Source organism: Myxine glutinosa, chromosome 2, assembly GCF_964187855.1.
Source record: "Myxine glutinosa chromosome 2, kmMyxGlut1.1, whole genome shotgun sequence".
Taxonomy (NCBI): Eukaryota; Metazoa; Chordata; class Myxini; order Myxiniformes; family Myxinidae; genus Myxine; species Myxine glutinosa.
The window spans coordinates 133,517,735-133,539,442 of NC_136262.1; the positions used below are offsets into that span (position 1 = coordinate 133,517,735).

The 21,708-nt window shown below is 42.1% G+C and overlaps 1 protein-coding gene across 3 annotated transcripts in view; it reads left to right on the forward strand.

The window, feature by feature from the left end:
• Window positions 1-21,708, forward strand: part of MTHFR (methylenetetrahydrofolate reductase) — a 339,179-nt gene that overhangs the window by 144,826 nt on the left and 172,645 nt on the right. For all 3 annotated transcript variants that reach the window (XR_013622377.1, XM_078771682.1, XM_078771683.1), the window contains exon 7: window positions 8,798-8,991. Coding sequence is in view for 2 of the 3 variants with exons in the window: in XM_078771682.1 (XP_078627808.1) it covers window positions 8,798-8,991 (194 nt within the window). In the remaining variant the exon portion in view is untranslated. The remainder of the gene's footprint in view (window positions 1-8,797; window positions 8,992-21,708) is intronic.

The following is a 21,708-nucleotide window of genomic DNA, read 5'->3' on the forward strand; positions in this document are numbered from 1 at the left end:
TGTGATTCATCATGGATGATCTTTATTTGTACATGTGATTAATCATAGATTATCTTTATTTGTACATGTGATTCATCATATATTATCTTTATTTGTGCATGTGATTCATCATATATTATCTTTATTTGTGCATGTGATTCATCATGGATGATCTTTATTTGTACATGTGATTAATCATAGATTATCTTTATTTGTGCACGTGATTCATCATAGATTATCTTTATTTGTGCATGTGATTCATCATATATTATCTTTATTTGTGCACGTGATTCATCATAGATTATCTTTATTTGTGCATGTGATTCATCATAGATTATCTTTATTTGTACATGTGATTCATCATAGATTATCTTTGTTTGTGCATGTGATTCATCATAGATTATCTTTATTTGTATATGTGATTCATCATATATTATCTTTGTTTGTGCATGTGATTCATCATATATTGTCTTTATTTGTTCATGTGATTAATCATAGATTATCTTTATTTGTGCATGTGATTCATCATATATTATCTTTACTTGTGCATGTGATTAATCATATATTATCTTTATTTGTGCATGTGATTCATCATATATTATCTTTATTTGTACATGTGATTAATCATATATTATCTTTACTTGTGCATGTGATTCATCATATATTATCTTTATTTGTACATGTGATTCATCATATATTATCTTTATTTGTGCATGTGATTCATCACATATTATCTTTATTTGTACATGTGATTCATCATGGATGATCTTTATTTGTACATGTGATTCATCATAGATTATCTTTATTTGTGCATGTGATTCATCATATATTATCTTTGCTTGTGCATGTGATTCATCATATATTATCTTTATTTGTACATGTGATTAATCATAGATTATCTTTATTTGTGCATGTGATTCATCATATATTATCTTTATTTGTGCATGTGATTCATCATAGATTATCTTTATTTGTACATGTGATTCATCATGGATGATCTTTATTTGTGCACGTGATTAATCATATATTATCTTTATTTGTACATGTGATTCATCATGGATGATCTTTGTTTGTACATGTGATTCATCATAGATTATCTTTGTTTGTGCATGTGATTCATCATATATTATCTTTATTTGTACATGTGATTCATCATGGATGATCTTTGTTTGTGCATGTGATTCATCATGTATTATCTTTATTTGTGCATGTGATTCATCATATATTATCTATATTTGTGCATGTGATTCATCATAGATTATCTTTATTTGTGCATGTGATTCATCATAGATTATCTTTATTTGTGCATGTGATTCATCATAGATTATCTTTGTTTGTGCATGTGATTCATCATAGATTATCTTTGTTTGTGCATGTGAATCATCATAGATTATCTTTATTTGTGCATGTGATTCATCATATATTATCTTTATTTGTGCACGTGATTCATCATAGATTATCTTTATTTGTGCATGTGATTCATCATGGATGATCTTTATTTGTACATGTGGTTAATCATAGATTATCTTTATTTGTACATGTGATTCATCATATATTATCTTTATTTGTGCATTTGATTCATCATAGATTATCTTTGTTTGTGCATGTGATTCATCATGGATGATCTTTATTTGTACATGTGATTAATCATAGATTATCTTTATTTGTACATGTGATTCATCATATATTATCTTTATTTGTGCATGTGATTCATCATATATTATCTTTATTTGTGCATGTGATTCATCATGGATGATCTTTATTTGTACATGTGATTAATCATAGATTATCTTTATTTGTGCACGTGATTCATCATAGATTATCTTTATTTGTGCATGTGATTCATCATATATTATCTTTATTTGGGCACGTGATTCATCATAGATTATCTTTATTTGTGCATGTGATTCATCATGGATGATCTTTATTTGTACATGTGATTAATCATAGATTATCTTTATTTGTGCACGTGATTCATCATAGATTATCTTTATTTGTGCATGTGATTCATCATAGATTATCTTTATTTGTGCATGTGATTCATCATAGATTATCTTTGTTTGTGCATGTGATTCATCATAGATTATCTTTGTTTGTGCATGTGAATCATCATAGATTATCTTTATTTGTGCATGTGATTAATCATATATTATCTTTAGTTGTGCACGTGATTCATCATAGATTATCTTTATTTGTGCATGTGATTCATCATGGATGATCTTTATTTGTACATGTGATTAATCATACATTATCTTTATTTGTACATGTGATTCATCATATATTATCTTTATTTGTGCATTTGATTCATCATAGATTATCTTTGTTTGTGCATGTGATTCATCATGGATGATCTTTATTTGTACATGTGATTAATCATAGATTATCTTTATTTGTACATGTGATTCATCATATATTATCTTTATTTGTGCATGTGATTCATCATATATTATCTTTATTTGTGCATGTTATTCATCATGGATGATCTTTATTTGTACATGTGATTAATCATAGATTATCTTTATTTGTGCACGTGATTCATCATAGATTATCTTTATTTGTGCATGTGATTCATCATATATTATCTTTATTTGTGCACGTGATTCATCATAGATTATCTTTATTTGTGCATGTGATTCATCATAGATTATCTTTATTTGTACATGTGATTCATCATAGATTATCTTTGTTTGTGCATGTGATTCATCATAGATTATCTTTATTTGTACATGTGATTCATCATATATTATCTTTGTTTGTGCATGTGATTCATCATATATTGTCTTTATTTGTTCATGTGATTAATCATAGATTATCTTTATTTGTGCATGTGATTCATCATATATTATCTTTACTTATGCATGTGATTAATCATATATTATCTTTATTTGTGCATGTGATTCATCATATATTATCTTTATTTGTACATGTGATTAATCATATATTATCTTTACTTGTGCATGTGATTCATCATATATTATCTTTATTTGTACATGTGATTCATCATATATTATCTTTATTTGTGCATGTGATTCATCATATATTATCTTTATTTGTACATGTGATTCATCATAGATTATCTTTGTTTGTGCATGTGATTAATCATATATTATCTTTATTTGTGCATGTGATTCATTATAAATTATCTTTGTTTGTGCATGTGATTCATCATAGATTATCTTTATTTGTGCACGTGATTCATCATAGATTATCTTTATTTGTACATGTGATTCATCATGGATGATCTTTGTTTGTGCATGTGATTCATCATGTATTATCTTTATTTGTGCATGTGATTCATCATATATTATCTATATTTGTGCATGTCATTCATCATGGATGATCTTTATTTGTGCATGTGATTCATCATATATTATCTATATTTGTGCATGTCATTCATCATGGATGATCTTTATTTGTACATGTGATGAATCATAGATTATCTTTATTTGTGCATGTGATTCATTATAGATTATCTTTATTTGTGCATGTGATTCATCATGGTTGATCTTTATTTGTACATGTGATTCATCATGGATGATTTTTGTTTGTGCATGTGATTCATCAAATATTATCTTTATTTGTGCATGTGATTCATCATATATTATCTTTATTTGTACATGTGATTCATCATGGATGATCTTTGTTTGTGCATGTGATTCATCATATATTATCTTTATTTGTGCATGTGATTCATCATATATTATCTTTATTTGTGCATGTGATTCATCATGGATGATCTTTATTTGTACATGTGATTAATCATAGATTATCTTTATTTGTGCATGTGATTCATCATATATTATCTTTATTTGTACATGTGATTCATCATGGATGATCTTTGTTTGTGCATGTGATTCATCATATGTGCATGTGTGCATCATGTACATGTGATTAATCAAAAATTATCTTTATTTGTGCATGTGATTCATTATAGATTATCTTTATTTGTGCATGTGATTCATCATATATTATCTTTATTTGTACATGTGATTCATCATGGATGATCTTTGTTTGTGCATGTGATTCATCATATGTGCATGTGTGCATCATGTACATGTGATTAATCAAAAATTATCTTTATTTGTGCATGTGATTCATTATAGATTATCTTTATTTGTGCATGTGATTCATCATAGATTATCTTTATTTGTGCATGTGATTCATCATATATTATCTTTGTTTGTGCATGTGATTCATCATAGATTATCTTTGTTTGTGCATGTGATTCATCATAGATTATCTTTATTTGTGCATGTGATTCATCATATATTAATCTTTGTTTGTGCATGTGATTCATCATATATTATCTTTATTTGTACCTCCTCCTCCTCCTCCCCCCCCCCCCCCCCCCCCAGAATTTCCATGTTTTAAACGTTTCCCAGTGTGTACCCTGGTCAGAATAGGTACACAGTATCCCTGCGTGTCGTAAGAGACGACTAGGAGGGTTGGCGTCAGGAAGGGCATCCGGCCATAAAAACATTGCCTCAAAAAGAGAACCATGACAATTACAACTACATATTGGCAGGGTGCAGCCCGAAGTGGAGATCGGTTTCTGAGGTTTGGGACATGGAATGTAGGGACAATGACAGGAGATCAGGAGAAGTGGTGGAAGTATTGGTCAGAAGAAGAGTGGACATATGTTGTGTGCAAGAGACGAGATGGAAGGGAAGTGGTGTGAGAATGGTGAAGGGTAGGCAGGGACAGAAATACAAGTTTGTGCGGCAAGGGTGCCCGGAGGGCGTGAATGGTGTTGGTGTCCTGTTTTCTGAGGAGTTTGTAGACAGTGTGGTGAGTGTGACTAGAGTGAGTGATAGGTTGATGATGGTGAAAATGATGATTGGAAAGCTCTTGGTGAACGTCATCTCGGGATATGCTCCGCAGGTTGGTCGAAGCAATGAAGAGAAGGACAAGTTCTGGTGTGCGATAGAGAAGCTGATGGAAAACGTGAAAGATGAGGAAGTTGTTGTGGTGGGAGGAGACCTGAATGGACATGTGGGAAGGAGTATGGATGGTTTGAGGGAGTTCATGGGGGTTACGGATATGGTGTGAGAAATGGAGAAGGTGAAAGGATTTTGGAGTTTGCTGATGGAGCTGATTTGTTGATTTGTAATACTCAGTTCCAGAAAGAGGATAATAAGCTTGTTACATACATGTCAGGTGGGTCGACGACAACCGTTGACTACCTGATGGTGCGTAGGCGAGATAAGGGGCACCTCCAGGACACAAAGGTGATCCCGGGGGAGGAGGCTGTTTCACAGCACCACTTGGTTGTCTGCGACATAAGGGTGAAAGGTGCGAGGAGAGCTCGGCGGGTGAAGTACCAACGAAGAATGAAGGTGTGGAGGTTGAAAGAGGTGACAGTAAGGGAGGCATTAAAAGAAAGGCTGTGGTGGGTAGAGGATGATGTGGTTGAGCTTGAAAATGGTTTGGATGTCAATGAAAGCTAGTCTGTTGGGAGCCGTTGGTGAGGTATGTGGATGGACAAAAGGACCACCGAGGCACTCGGAAACATGGTGGTGGGATGATAAAGTTGGAAAGAGGATTGACGAGAAGAGGAAGAAGTTCAAGGAGTGGCAGAAGGCGAAGGGTACGGGAGCAGAAACAGCAGAGCATGAAAGTTATAAGGCAGCCAGGAAGGCTGCAAAGAAAGAGGTAGCAAAGGCGCAGGAGGCATGTAGGAAAATGTTCGGAGAACGCTTTGATTCGGAAGAGGGTCAGAAAGCAGTATTCAGGTTTGCAAAGCACATAGCGAAAGAGAGGTGTGATGTGATGGGGGTGAGTTGCTTGAAGGATGAAGTGGGACAAATCGTTGTCGACCCAGATGGAATTAAAGGAAGATGGAAAAGATATATGGAAATGCTGTTGAATACAGAGAATGAATGGGATGGCAACATAGAGAGTAACCCAGTTTTAGGACCGGCAGAGAAGATAACTGAGAAGGAAGTTGAGGAAGCGATAAAAGCAATGAAGAGTGGAAAAGCGGGAGGGCCGACGGGAGTTGTGGGAGATATGTTGAAGGCAGCAGGAAGTTGGGGTGTGAAGAGAATGACAGAGATCTGTAATCTGGTGGTGAAAGAAGGCCGCATTCCAGTGGATTGGGAACTGAGCACCCTTGTCCCTCTATACAAGGGGAAAGGTGACCCTCTGGAGTGTGGCTCGTACCGAGCGATAAAGTTATTGGAGCATGGAATGAAGGTATTGGAAAGGGTGTTGGAGAGGAGGATAAGGAAGAAAGTGAAGATCGACGAAATGCAGTTTGGATTTATGCCAGGAAGAGGAACGACAGATGCGCTTTTCATTGTGAGGCAGTTGCAGGAGAAGTACATGGAGAAGAGGAAGAAGTTGTTTTTTGGGTTTGTTGATCTGGAGAAAGCATTCGATAGGGTTCCACGCCAAGTATTGACATGGGCATTGAGGAAGTTAGGAGTGGAGGAATGGTTGATCAGAGTAGTGATGGCAATGTACAAAAGAGCGTGCACAGCTGTAAGGATGAAGGACGGGAACAGTGGTGAGTTTGAGGTGAAGGTGGGAGTGCATCAGGGGTCGGTACTAAGTCCACTACTATTTGTAGCTGTGATGGAGGTGCTGGCTCAGAACGTAAAGGAGGGTTTACCGTGGGAGTTGTTGTATGCAGATGATCTGGTGTGGATTGCGGAAAGTATGGATGGACTGAAGGAAAAGATGAACACGTGGAAGGAATGTATGGAGACAAAAGGTCTGAAGGTGAATATCGGAAAGACGAAGGTGATGGCAAGTGGTAAAGCATGTGGTGAGGTGGAAAGAACTGGGAAGTGGCCCTGTGCTGTGTGTAGAAAGGGTGTCGGAGTGAACTCCATTCAATGTACAATGTGCGCTGAGTGGGTTCATCAAAAATGTAGTGGTCTGAGAGGGTCATTAACCAGTGTGGCAGCTACATTCAAATGTAAGGTGTGCACAGAGGGAGCTGCAGATGGTGGAAATGTTGAGTTGGATCTTGGAGACGGCATGAAGGTGGAAGGTGTGAAAACATTTTGCTACCTCGGAGACATGCTGAATGGAGAAGGTGGATCAGACTCGGCAACGGTTGCTCAAGTGAGATGTGCATGGAAGAAGTTTCGGGAATTGAGTGGCGTGCTGATGATGAGGGGAGTGTCGTTGAAGCTGAAGGGAAAGGTGTATGCTGCATGTGTGAGAAGTGTTATGATTTATGGGAGCGAGACATGGGTAATGAACGTAGAGCAGCAACGAAGGTTGGAAAGGGTGGAAATGCGAATGGTTCGACGGATGTGCAGAGTATCGTTGAGAGAGAGGAAGACAAATGATGAATTGCGAAAGATGATGGGAATAGAGCATGTGATTGATGCTGTGAAGAGGAACAGGTTGAGATGGTTTGGTCATGTGTTGAGGAAGGATGAAAGTGACTGGTTGAGAAGAGTGATGGAAATGAATGTAGAAGGAAGTAGAAGACGGGGAAGACCGAGAAAGACTTGGCTAAAGATGGTGGAAGAAGAAATGCGGGCAAGGGAGTTAACAAGGAGAGATGCAGAAAATAGGGCAAAATGGAGAAGATTGTCATGGGGACCGCAAGGCTAACCCCCGCTCTAGCAGGGAAAATGGCCTTTAAAATGCATGTTGTTGTTGTTGTGCATGTGATTCATCATAGATTATCTTTATTTGTGCACGTGATTCATCATAGATTATCTTTATTTGTGCATGTGATTCATCATGGATGATCTTTATTTGTACGTGATTCATCATATATTATCTTTATTTGTGCACGTGATTCATCATGGATGATCTTGATTTGTGCATGTGATTCATCATAGATTATATTGATTTGTGCACGTGATTCATCATGGATGATCTTGATTTGTGCATGTGATTCATCATAGATTATATTGATTTGTGCACGTGATTCATCATGGATGATCTTGATTTGTACATGTGATTCATCATGGATGATCTTGATTTGTGCACGTGATTCATCTTAGCTCTATACTCATCACTTGTGCTCATTGAACCTTTTGTCTCATTTTTTGTGTGCTCGTGTTATTGTCAAGAAACTAATAATTCTCCATCTCGTGATATTCTTCTTCACAATCCTCTTGAGGAAGTTCAGTCATTCAAACTCCTGGGTCTCACTGTCAGCCATGATCTTTCTTGGGCAAACCACATTTCAAAGTTGTTCTGCAAAGCCAGCCGCCAACTCGGCATCTTCCCTCATACAAAGTCCTTCCTTGGCACACCTCCTATCCACCCACAAGACCTTCGGTAGCTTGTTGGAGTACTGCTCTCCCCTCTGGGCTGGCTCCCCTGCATCACACCTTACTCAGCTTGACGCCATGGAAACCAAGGCCTTCAAGATCTTTGGAATCTCTCGTGATGAAGCTGAATCTATGGGCCTATCACTCTGCCATCGCCATGATCCATGATCGCTTCTATACTCGATAACCATCCCCCCACCCCCACTCCTTCACTTTCTTCCCCAAATTTTGCTTAGTACCAATTTTGTCCATCCCTTGCATTCTCTCCTACCCGTCATAGTTACCGGCTTCCCTTGTTTGTCCATATCCATCTATTTCCCCCTTGTCTTTGTGCTGTTCCTTTTGTTATATTGCATCCTCATCCATTTTGTGTTATATCTCTTCCACGAGCATTGACTATGTATACAAAATAGATAAAACCAAGAGAAAGACGAATCAACAATCCAATATGTGAACAATGGGACAGATGAAAACAGCTGATGTAATTTGAACCTGGGATCAAACTATTATGATCTATGTTCTGAGATGAGAACCTCATAAGGTCACCTGTTGCTTTTCTCACCATCTAACTATAGGGTATCCATGTGGTCATCCAGAAGCCAAAAGTTATGAGGAGGATGTGATGTACTTGAAGGAGAAAGTGGAAGCTGGAGCAGACTTTGTAATTACACAACTCTTCTTCTCGGCCTCGTCATTCCTGAAATTCCTCGCTGACTGTCGCCGTGCAGGCATCACTGTACCCATTATTCCAGGCATCTTTCCAATTCAAGTAAGTGGTACCCAACCCTAGCTTGTACCCAACCCTAGCTTGTACCCAACCCTAGCTTGTACCCAACCCTAGCTTGTACCCAACCCTAGCTTGTACCCAACCCTAGCTTGTACCCAACCCTAGCTTGTACCCAACCCTAGCTTGTACCCAACCCTACTTTGTACCCAACCCTAGCTTGTACCCAACCCTAGCTTGTACCCAATCCTAGTTTGTACCCAACCCTAGTTTGTACCCAACCCAAGTTTGTACCCAACCCTAGCTTGTACCCAACCCTAGCTTGTACCCAACCCGAGCTTGTACCCAACCCTAGTTTGTACCCAACCCGAGCTTGTACCCAACCCTAGCTTGTACCCAACCCTAGCTTGTACCCAACCCAAGTTTGTACCCAACCCTAGTTTGTACCCAACCCTAGCTTGTACCCAACCCTAGTTTGTACCCAACCCTAGTTTGTACCCAACCCAAGTTTGTACCCAACCCAAGTTTGTACCCAACCCTTGCTTGTACCCAACCCTAGCTTGTACCCAACCCTAGCTTGTACCAACCCAAGTTTGTACCCAACCCTCGCTTGTACCCAACCCTCGCTTGTACCAACCCTAGCTTGTACCCAACCCGAGCTTGTACCCAACCCTAGCTTGTACCCAACCCGAGCTTGTACCCAACCCTAGCTTGTACCCAACCCTAGCTTGTACCCAACCCAAGTTTGTACCCAACCCTTGCTTGTACCCAACCCTCGCTTGTACCCAACCCTCGCTTGTATCCAACCCAAGTTTGTACCCAACCCAAGTTTGTACCCAACCCTAGTTCTACCAACCCAAGTTTGTACCCAACCCTCGCTTGTACCCAACCCTAGTTTGTACCCAACGCTAGTTTGTTTGTTTGGGGGGGGGGGGGGGGGGGGGAGGGTGGTGCTTGTGAAGGGATGGCTAAATGTTGGTTTGGGGAAGTGGGGGTGGTAGAAGGGGGGGGGGGGGGGGGTTGGTTGGGATGTTAGATTTGTTTGGGGGGGGGGGGGGTTGGTAGGGATGGTTAAATGGTAGGTTTGGGGAGGAGGTTGGGAAGGGATGTTAGGTTTGTTGGGGGGGGGGGGGGGGGGGGGGTTGGGAGGGGATGTTAGGATTGTTTTGGGGGGGGGGGTGTTGGGAAGGGATGGTTAAATGGTCGGTTTGGGGAGGGGGTTGGAAAAGGATGGTCAAGTGTCGGTTTGGTGGGGGTTGGGGGGGGGGGGTCGGGCAGGGATGTTAGATTTGTTTGGGGGGGGGGGGTTCAGAGAGGGATGGTTAAATGGTCGGTTTGGGGATGGGGTTGGAAAGGATGTTAGGTTTGTTTGAAGGGGGGGGGGGGGAGGGGGTTGGGAAGGGATGTTAGATTTGTTTAGGGGGGGGGGGAGGGCTTGGGAAGGGATGTTAGATTTGTTTAGGGGGGGGAGGGGTTGGGAAGGGATGTTAGATTTGTTTAGGGGGGGAGGGGTTGTTTTTTTTTTTTTTTTGTATACTGAATCGAGGCTCATGAAAGAGCTAACATTTATTTCACAAACAAATCCACCAGACAAACAAAACATACAAAAAGAGGGAGCGGAAGACAAGATGGGGAGAGGAGGGGAAGCACACAAACACAACATTTGAGAGCAGGGAGAGGGCTTGGGGGGAGGAGGCATGGGAAGGGGGGGGGGGGGTGGGGAGAGGTATAAAACACAAGGGGACCGAAATTAGCGGGGGTAGAAAGATCAAGGTTTTGGATGGGGGAAGATAAGAGATGGTGGTGAACAGCTGTTTTAAAGACCTGGAGGGTGGAGTGGGATTGAAGAGAGTGAGGGAGTTTGTTCCAGAGGTGGGAGAAAAGAGGAATGAAGGAGTGAAGGTGAGCAGAAAGTCTTGATTTTGGCAGTTTAACCATAAGAGGGTTGCAGGCAGATCTTGTGCGACCTGTAGGAATATTTGGGGACAGAGCCCAGAGAGAGCTGGGGGAGCAAGGCCAGAGAGGAGTCTGTAGAAGAAGGAAAGACCACCAACCTGCCTGCGGTGAGTGAGTGAAACGTCCGTGGAGTTAGCTTCATCGCGGGAGATTCCAATGATTCTGAACGCTTTGGTTTCAACAGCGTGAAGACGAGCTAGGTGTGAGGCAGGAGCACCAGACCAGAGGGAGAGCAGTATTCCATAGAGCTGCGGATGAAAGCCTTGTAAGTGGTGAGGAACTCAGGTGTGCCAAGGAAGGACTTCGCATGATGGAGGATGCCCAGTCGGCGACTGGCTTTGGAGGCCAGATTTGAAATGTGGTTTTCCCAGGAAAGATCATGGCAGATAGTGAGACCCAAAAGATTGAGTGACAGAACTTCTTGGAGAGGATCATTCAGAAAGTGGATGGGAGGGTTGTCCAGTCGGTCTTTTCGGAGAGACATCGTAAGAGTGTGAGATTCGTCAGGATTGAAAGACATGTTCCACTTGTTTGCCCAGTCTGTGATTTTGTCCAGGTCTGCAGAGAGTGAGGGGGCTGCAGACTGCCGATCTGAGGGATGAGGAATGGAGCGGCAGAGAGTGGAGTCATCAGCAAAGAGATAGAGAGGATTTTCAAGAGAGTCAGAGAGATCATTGATGAAGACCAGAAAAAGCACAGGGCCCAGAACACTACCTTGGGGAACTCCAGCCTGAACAGGAAGAGGAGATGAGAGAAACCCATTCAGGGTTTAGTTAGGTTAGGGTTAGGAAACCCATTCAGGGTTAGGAAGGAATGTTAGATTTGTTTAGGGGGGGAGGGGTTAGGAAGGGATGTTAGATTTGTTTAGGGGGTGGAGGGGTTAGGAAGGGATGTTAGATTTGTTTAGGGAGGCTCCAGGAGAGTCTGCGCTCATTTAATATGTATTTGCTCTCTTCTGACACAGCAATGAGCATACAATATGAACAATAGACAAACAAACAATACAACACAATGATGCAGCAATGAGCACAAAATATGAACAATTGACACAAACAAAAAGCACAACAACAAAATGATGCAGCAATAAGCACAAAATATGAAAAATTGACACAAACAAACAATACAACAACACAATGATGCAGCAATGAACACAAAATATGAAAAATTGACACAAACAAACAGCACAACAACACAATGATGCAGCAATGAGCACAAAATATGAACAATTGACACAAACTATACAACAACACAATGATGCAGCAATGAGCACAAAATATGAACAATTGACACAAACAAACAGTACAACAACACAATGATGCAGCAATAAGCACAAACTACGAACAATTGACACAAACAAACAATACAACAACACAATGATGCAGCAATGAGCACAAAATATGAACAATTGACACAAACAAACAATACAACAACACAATGATGCAGCAATGAGCACAACATATGAACAATTGACACAAACAAACAATACAACAACACAGTGATGCAGCAATACGCACAAACTACGAACAATTGACACAAACAAACAATACAACAACACAATGATGCAGCAATGAACACAAAATATGAACAATTGACACAAACAAACAATACAACACAATGATGCAGCAATAAGCACAAAATATGAACAATTGACACAAATAAACAATACAACAACACAATGATGCAGCAATGAGCACAAAATATGAACAATTTACACAAACAAACAATACAACAACACAATGATGCAGCAATGAACACAAAATATGAAAATTGACACAAATAAACAATACAACAACACAATGATGCAGCAATGAACACAAAATATGAACAATTGACACAAACAAACAATACAACAACACAATGATGCAGCAATGAACACAAAATATGAACAATTGACACAAACAAACAGCACAACAACACAATGATGCAGCAATGAGCACAAAATATGAACAATTCACAAACAAACAATACAACAACACAATGATGCAGCAATGAGCACAAAATATGAACAATTGACAAACAAACAACACAACAACACAATGATGCAGCAATAAGCACAAAATATGAACAATTGACACAAACAAACAATACAACAACACAATGATGCCACAATAAGCACAAAATATGAACAATTGACACAAACAAACAATACAACAACACAATGATGCAGCAATGAGCACAAAATATGAACAATTGACACAAACAATACAACAACACAATGATGCAGCAATGAGCACAAAATATGAACAATTGACACAAACAAATAATACAACAACACAATGATGCAGCAATAAGCACAAAATATGAACAATTGACACAAACAAACTACAACAACACAATGATGCCACAATAAGCACAAAATATGAACAATTGACACAAACAAACAATACAACAACACAATGATGCAGCAATAAGCACAAAATATGAACAATTGACAAACAAACAATACAACAAAACAATGATGCAGCAATAAGCACAAAATATGAACAATTGACACAAACAAACAATACAACAACACAATGATGCAGCAATGAACACAAAATATGAACAATTGACAAACAAACAAACAATACAACAACACAATGATGCAGCAATAAGCACAAAATATGAACAATTGACAAACAAACAATACAACAACACAATGATGCAGCAATAAGCACAAAATATGAACAATTGACAAACAAACAAACAATACAACAACACAATGATGCAGCAATGAACACAAAATATGAACAATTGACAAACAAGCAAACAATACAACAACACAATGATGCCGCAATAAGCACAAAATTTGAACAATTGACACAAACAAACAATACAACAACACAATGATGCAGCAATAAGCACAAAATATGAACAATTCACAAACAAACAATACAACAACACAATGATGCAGCAATAAGCACAAAATATGAACAATTGACAAACAAACAATACAACAACACAATGATGCAGCAATAAGCACAAAATATGAACAATTGACAAACAAACAAACAATACAACAACACAATGATGCAGCAATGAACACAAAATATGAACAATTGACAAACAAGCAAACAATACAACAACACAATGATGCCGCAATAAGCACAAAATTTGAACAATTGACACAAACAAACAATACAACAACACAATGATGCAGCAATAAGCACAAAATATGAACAATTCACAAACAAACAATACAACAACACAATGATGCAGCAATGAGCACAAAATATGAACAATTGACAAACAAACAGCACAACAACACAATGATGCAGCAATAAGCACAAAATATGAACAATTCACACAAACAAACAGCACAACAACACAATGATGCAGCAATAAGCACAAAATATGAACAATTCACAAACAAACAATACAACAACACAATGATGCAGCAATAAGCACAAAATATGAACAATTGACAAACAAACAAACAATACAACAACACAATGATGCAGCAATAAGCACAAAATATGAACAATTGACACAAACAAACAGCACAACAACACAATGATGCAGCAATAAGCACAAAATATTAACAATTCACACAAACAAACAATACAACAACACAATGATGCAGCAATGAGCCCAAAATATGAACAATTCACACAAACAAACAGCACAACAACACAATGATGCAGCAATAAGCACAAAATATGAACAATTGACACAAACAAACAATACAACAACACAATGATGCAGCAATAAGCACAAAATATGAACAATTCACACAAACAAACAATACAACAACGCAATGATGCAGCAATAAGCACAAAATATGAACAATTCACACAAACAAACAATACAACAACACAATGATGCAGCAATAAGCACAAAATATGAACAATTGAACTTCCAACACCGGAAACCAGAAGCATTGCTAGCAATGCTCATGTAAACACAAATACTTTGCTTCGCCATCATTGGCTTCCATATTTCCACGTTCCCTGGGTATCTATCTTGAGAGGTTGTACCATACAAACGTCCCAGTGGTCCAAATGACATTTGAAAGGGGATAGCATGGGCCTTTCAGAAAAATAGCCACAAGAATTCCCCAGCATAGGGGGAGAGGGATGGAGGGGGTTATGGTCGCGAATATTCTCCAGTATAGGGGAGAGGGGTGGAGGGGGTTATGGTCGCGAATATTCCCCAGCATAGGGGGAGAGGGGTGGAGGGGGTTATGGTAACGAATATTCCCCAGCATAGGGGGAGAGGGGTGGAGGGGGTTATGGTAACGAATATTCCCCAGCATAGGGGGAGAGGGGTGGAGGGGGTTATGGTAACGAATATTCCCCAGCATAGGGGGAGAGGGGTGGAGGGGGTTATGGTAACGAATATTCCCCAGCATAGGGGGAGAGGGGTGGAGGGGGTTATGGTCACGAAGATACACCAGCATAGGGGAGAGGGGTGGAGGGGGTTATGGTCAGCTGGAAGTCTCGGTGTTATAGATACTGCTCAGAGGATTTGTTTGTGCGCAATTCAATCTTCGGATATTTACGTGCTGATGTGGGAGGGAAGGGGATGGGTGGGGGCGGTGGGTAAAGAAACGAAACCACAAATGGCCTTTGCTGAGAGCAGCTTACATCATTTGTAGAGCAAAGTGCATACACCCAACTTGCAGCTCATTTTGCTGTCATCACTCACTCGCTATTTGTCTGCTTGAAAGCAGTGGTGGCCTAGCTAGCTTACTTACACTGTTCGGTAACTTTGTTGTTAATGGGGAAATAGACGATTATGAAGAAACCCTATTGTTTATAAAAGTTATTCAGGTGATTTGAAGTAGGCCAAGGTCTTCATTTGAACTACAGAACAGGCACAGACAGAGCTGTACCCATGACTGGAAGGAGGTTTAACAACTAAGGACAATTTGCTGAAGGAATTGACACAAAGTGTGACCTAATAGGTATCCCAGGTGAACTGACCTTGTGGTTTCATGTTTGTTGGAGCGTTATCAGGATCAGTGTGGAGAGAGTCCTGTCGGGTTAGAGTTCGGGTTGCGTCACCTTGTGCCGATGCCTCGTAGAGATTGTCTTTACCTGTACCTGCCTCTGGTGGCACAGCGCTGACGCTCTTCTGTAGTCCAAATGTTGGTCTTGTCGGATCACCTTAAACTGCAAGTCACTTTTATCTTTGTACTAGCAGGAGTACCCGGCATTGCCTGGGGGGGGGGGGGGGGGGGGGGGGGCGAGGCAGCAGGAGAGGGAGGGGTAAGGAAGGGAGTGGGAGGACGAGGGTAGGGGAAAGGTATCTACTGTATAAGAGAGCCGTTGGTCTGTGTGTCTGTCTGTTTGCCTGTCTGTCTCTGTCGCCATTTTCCTCAAAGTGGCTGAACGGATCTTCGTCAAACTTACACAGGTTCATCAGTGAGTGCCTGGGGTTGTTTTTGGGGGGGGGGGGGGGGGGGATTTTTGAAATAAAAAGTTAGCTTTTTGTTTTTTTTAAGCGCTCTGGAGTGCTGAAGCCTTTTTGATTAATGACAGTGATATAAAAGTACACTTTCGCATAAATAAATACAAAACAATCACCAGACATTTGAACACAAATAATAAAACGATTCAGGAAGAGGTTGAAGTTGATGGTAAGCCTTCTTCTTCTTCCCGAACATCGTCATACTCAACTCAGAAACGTGAGCTACGGTACATTCAGCAGCAGATATTCAACAAAAAGGTGAAATGATGATTTGACATTTGTGATGTATTCTGATTTGGATGTAATTGATTTTCCATTATATTTGCCCTCGTTTCAAAATATTGTTGCGGATCTCAGTGCCTGCCTTTCCCCTTACCAAGGGGGGATTAGTCCCCTTGTCTTTTACTAGCCGACAGAACCCGGGACCTATGACGTCCTTCCCGGACAGCGTTAAATAGGGTTTTAGGACTATGAATTCGCTATTACCTAAGTACTAACGCTGACCGGAAACGAGGAAATAAGCCCCGCCCGAATCACGGGTGTTAGTGGAAACGCCGAGCGGTAGCGACCCGTGACCCGAGCCGTTATCAAGGACTAGATCCCGATCCGAGCGGTTCTTAATCGTGCCACGCTTAACCAATGGAGAAATCATGGAAACGGTCGAATTTGGGAAGAAAGGAATAACAGAATTTATTTACACTTTGTACAAGAAGAAGAAGAATATACAGTGCAGCCTTAAACAGTCTTAACTTATCCCTGGACAAACGGGCCGTCACACTCAGACACACTCACACGGGGTTGCAGACGAACAGGTCGATGGTCCAGGGATGGCGTCCAGGCAGCTCTTCCTCCGGTCCCCAACTCGCACCGCGAAGGAGACAAACAAAGACGGCAGGAGCTCTCCACGTGTCGTTCTTGCATGCACGGGATTATCACAGGGCGAACGGTAGGCTGGCCTTGGCGATTACACTTGCAGCTCAGCCGCGTATGTAATAAGCAAATAGTTCGTAATCGTTCAATTAGTGCGAACAATGCGCTTCGCAATCAAGGCTCGAAACCGCCGTGTGCACGCCAGTCCTCTTAATGCAGTTCAAGATGGCCAGTTCCAAGATGGCCGCCACCATATATATGTCCTAACCTTGTGAGCGAAATATCTTGAAAAATAAGCGAAGTACCAACTTCTAATCTGGTGTGTGGGTGTATCTAGGCACAAGCAAGAACGCCGTTTAAAATTGGGTCGCTACGTCAAAATCCAAGATGGCCGCCGCCATGTATGTCTGAACCTTGTGAGCGAAATATCTTGAAAAATAAGCGAAGTACCAACTTCTAATTTGGTGTGTGGGTGTATCTCGGCATAAGAAAGACCGCTATTGTAAATTGGGTCGCCACGTCAAACTCCAAGATGGCCGCCACCATATATATGTCTGAACCTTGTGAGTGAAATATCTTGGAAAATAAGCAAAGTACCAACTTCTAATCTGGTGTTTGGGTGTATCTAGGCACAAGGAAGAACGCTATTGAAAATTGGGTCGCCACGTCAAAATCCAAGATGGCCGCCGCCATGTATGTCTGAACCTTGTGAGCGGATTACCTTGAAAAATAAGCGAAGTACCAACTTCTAATCTGGTGTGTGGGTGTATCTAGGCATAAGGAAGAACGCTATTGAAAATTGGGTCACCACGTCAAAATCCAAGATGGCCGCCTCCATGTATGTCTGAACTTTGTGAGCGAAATATCATATCATAGCATGTTTTCTGCGTCTTCCACTTTGTCAACTCACATCACTTCACTAACGGGGGACCGAGGCATAACGCTTGTTTTATTTGCAGGGCCATCTCATGGTCCATCTGCGTGACTTTGACGCCACTTAAAACCAGTGGTCCGCAGGGCAAGGTAATGTTTGCAGCAATTGTCTGCTCCAGCAAAAGGTGCCAGGCCACAGAACGTGTGGTCCATTAGGTGTACTGGTGCAGCCAGAGGTAGAGTGCAGCGCAAAAGTGCAGCTGCACAGCTCAGGGTATCTGCACGCCCCTCAACAAAAATAATGGGTCCATGGGTGGGGAGGAAAGACAAAGCAGAGAGTCAGCGGAGGAAAGGGCGCAAAGGTACACACCATGCAAGGCAATGCAACATGAGGAGCACTGGAGAGCGAGCAGAGAAAGCTCGTCCCTAGCCGTACGTAACCCCCCATGTCAGCCTACACTACCCTTGCCCTTCCCTGTATTTACACTTTACAATTCGTCGCTACGTCTTGTCTTTTCTATCCCCCATCTCTACACCAAATTCGTCATCCAATCCCTCCCAAGAAGGAAGAGATGGAATAAATACATTGTCACTTTCCGTCATGATGCGTCTTTACCATCCAAACATTTACAAAACCTGGTGTGGAGTTCTTTCACCCTTGGTGAGTGGATGTGGATGGTGCGAAGAGACTTTCTCATCCTAACTATACTCTAATGATATTAACTCCTTTACACTACCCGGGGTCATGCCCTGCCAATTGGCATCTTTAAACTATGTGGTTCTAAAAACCAATTCCCATTGACCCACCCTGTGGTGCCCTACCAATTTGGGTCTCACTCCCTCAATTTTTCCTACTGTGCCTTCGCACAATTTCGGGGCTGGGTCGTGTGGCTCTACCAGCAGGTCTACCTACCTGCGCACCTCTGCCACTGAAGTCGCCACCCGAGCTTGCCTAGCTCCTTGCGACTACCCTAACTCTGGGAAGGCCCCTCCTGGCTCTCTCACCCCTCTGATGCCCTCTCTGGCATTGGGCTACCCGGGTCCTCTCCGAGGATCATCGGGCCCCACTGAACACTACTCAACTATACCTGGCTTCCAGAGCCTACCTGCGGCCTCACCTGGCCGACAAACTACCAGTGGCGGAGTGCCCGAATAACTATACTCACCAATTAAGCCCACACGCCCAGCCATTTCCACAGACTCACGCACCCATCAAAGCACTTCTTTACTACTACCTGCACCACAGATGTCAATATCCAAATAATTTACCTAAACCCTCTACCTAACTTTAAACTACCCTCCCCGGGTATTCGTGAAGGGGTCCATCTCCCCCCCATTCGCACCATGCACTCCACACCACTCATTCCACACCACTTACTCCCACCAAGCATTCCACACACCTGTTCTCCACTTCCACCCCATGCAAGTCCATTCACTCATCAATTCCATTGTACTCAATACACCACTTATACATCACCTCTGGTCATCCCCGGCCAATGCCTCATTTGCGCAAGTTCATCCACAACAATTTCATTCAATTCCTCATTTGCTCACGCTCACCACGAAGATTCTCATTCTCAGGCTCATACACACAGCATCATCTAACTAACAAACTTCCCTCTAATACTTGTACTTTCCCGTCCTCCCATACACTAAGCACTCCCTCGTCATTAACATCCATCTAAGCTCTCTACGTCCCCTCTACCGGTACAAAAGTCACTACTTAAATCTCGTCTCTACTGTCATCTCTAAATCCCTAACAATATCCTAGCCCGCCCTCGGCTAGTTTTCACTGCCATCCCCATAATCTAGCGCTCATGTGCCCCTACAGAGAATGGTAAAGCTACCATTCGCCAACACTATGGCCATTTGTCCACTATACGTGAGCCTCTCGGGGTGGAAATACATTTTCGTCACAACTCGGCTTCGAAAAGCCAGCCGAGCAATGCATGCGGGTGGTTGGTCTCCTGTTGGTTGGGTCCGTCCGGCATTTTTGTCCCCCGTCGCACAGCGGAGCGAAAGGGGGACTATGGTTTTCTCCTCCGTCCGTGTGTCCGTCCGTCCATCCGTGCGTGCGGGCGTGCGTGTTTGCGTGCGTGCGGGCGTGCGTGCGTGCGTGCATAAGCGAAGGACTGCATTCAAATTTGGTGTGTGGGTGCAACCCACGTCAAAATCCAAGATGGCCGACGCCATGTATGTCTGATGCCATGTATGTCTGAAACTTGTGAGATGAATATCTTGAAAAATAAGAGAAGTACCAACTTCTAATCTGGTGTGTGGGTGTATCTAGGCATAAGGAAGAACGCTATTGAAAATTGGGTCGCCACGTCAAAATCCAAGATGGCCGCCGCCATGTATGTCTGATGCCATGTATGTCTGAACCTTGTGAGATGAATATCTTGAAAAATAAGCGAAGTACCAACTTCTAATTTGGTGTGTGGGTGTATCTCGGCATAAGGAAGACCGCTATTGTAAATTGGGTCGCCACGTCAAACTCCAAGATGGCCGCCACCATATATATGTCTGAACCTTGTGAGCGGAATATCTTGAAAAATAAGCGAAGTACCAACTTCTAATCTGGTGTGTGGTTGTATCTAGGCATCTATCTATAATTCCAGTAATCTCTGTCTGTCTGTCTGTACGTCTGTACGTTTGTTTGTTTGTCTGTGACCGCTGTTTCTCGACAACTACCGGTCCGATATACTTGAAACTTGCCAGGTATATTGCTGGGGACCCGAGGATGTGCCTTTTCAAGGTTTCATATTAATCGGACAATTACTTACCGAGCTATGTCCAAAAAACGATTCAACCAATCAGAGAGCAGCGAACGATCGCGTGTGCCGAACGTGGCGGACACACTCTGCCTCGGATGGCACATTTGAGAGCGTATTCATTTATTTCACGTTTGCAAACTATGTTGGCGTTAAACTATGTTTTACAACTAATAAAAACGAATTTGCGATTCATTCGCTTTCCTGCGCGTTTGTGTACGCGATGGCGATTTCTTTACCAAACTCCGGAAGCCGTTCGCTTTGGACCGAACCATTGCATGTAAATAGAGGGGGGGGATTGTCACCACTCGCAAGCCGTTCGCTTTGGACCAAACCATTTCATGTAAATAGAGGGGGGGATATAATTTTAGATATATAGATATAGTACGGGCATGCCCTAGTAATGAAGAATGCTATTGAAAATTGGGTCGCCACGTCAAAATCCAAGATGGCCGCCTCCATGTATGTCTGAACCTTGTGAGCGAAATATCATATCATAGCATGTTTTCTGCGTCTTCCACTTTGTCAACTCACATCACTTCACCGACGGGGGACCTAGGCGTAACGCTTGTCGATTCTGGGGAGAAGGCATGCTTGGGCCGAGGTTCCAGGCGCCATCCCTACGTGAGGCTTTGCGGCCCCATGCACGGTGGCCCAACCTCCCCCGGCCGGAGCACCGCACCCGCCAGGGGGCGAAGGTCCGACCTCACCTTCCTCCCCTCAAACCGTGCCGTTTTCCTCTTGCGCCACGGCACGGCACCGACCATACAGGGCGGGGCCCGGCCCGAATCGTGCACGCCGCCGCGGCAACGATTCCCGCTGGTCCCCGCAGCACACAAAGCACCCCGCGCACCGAGAGCTCGCGTCGGCTATACGTCGGCCGAAACGCTGCCCCGGTCTG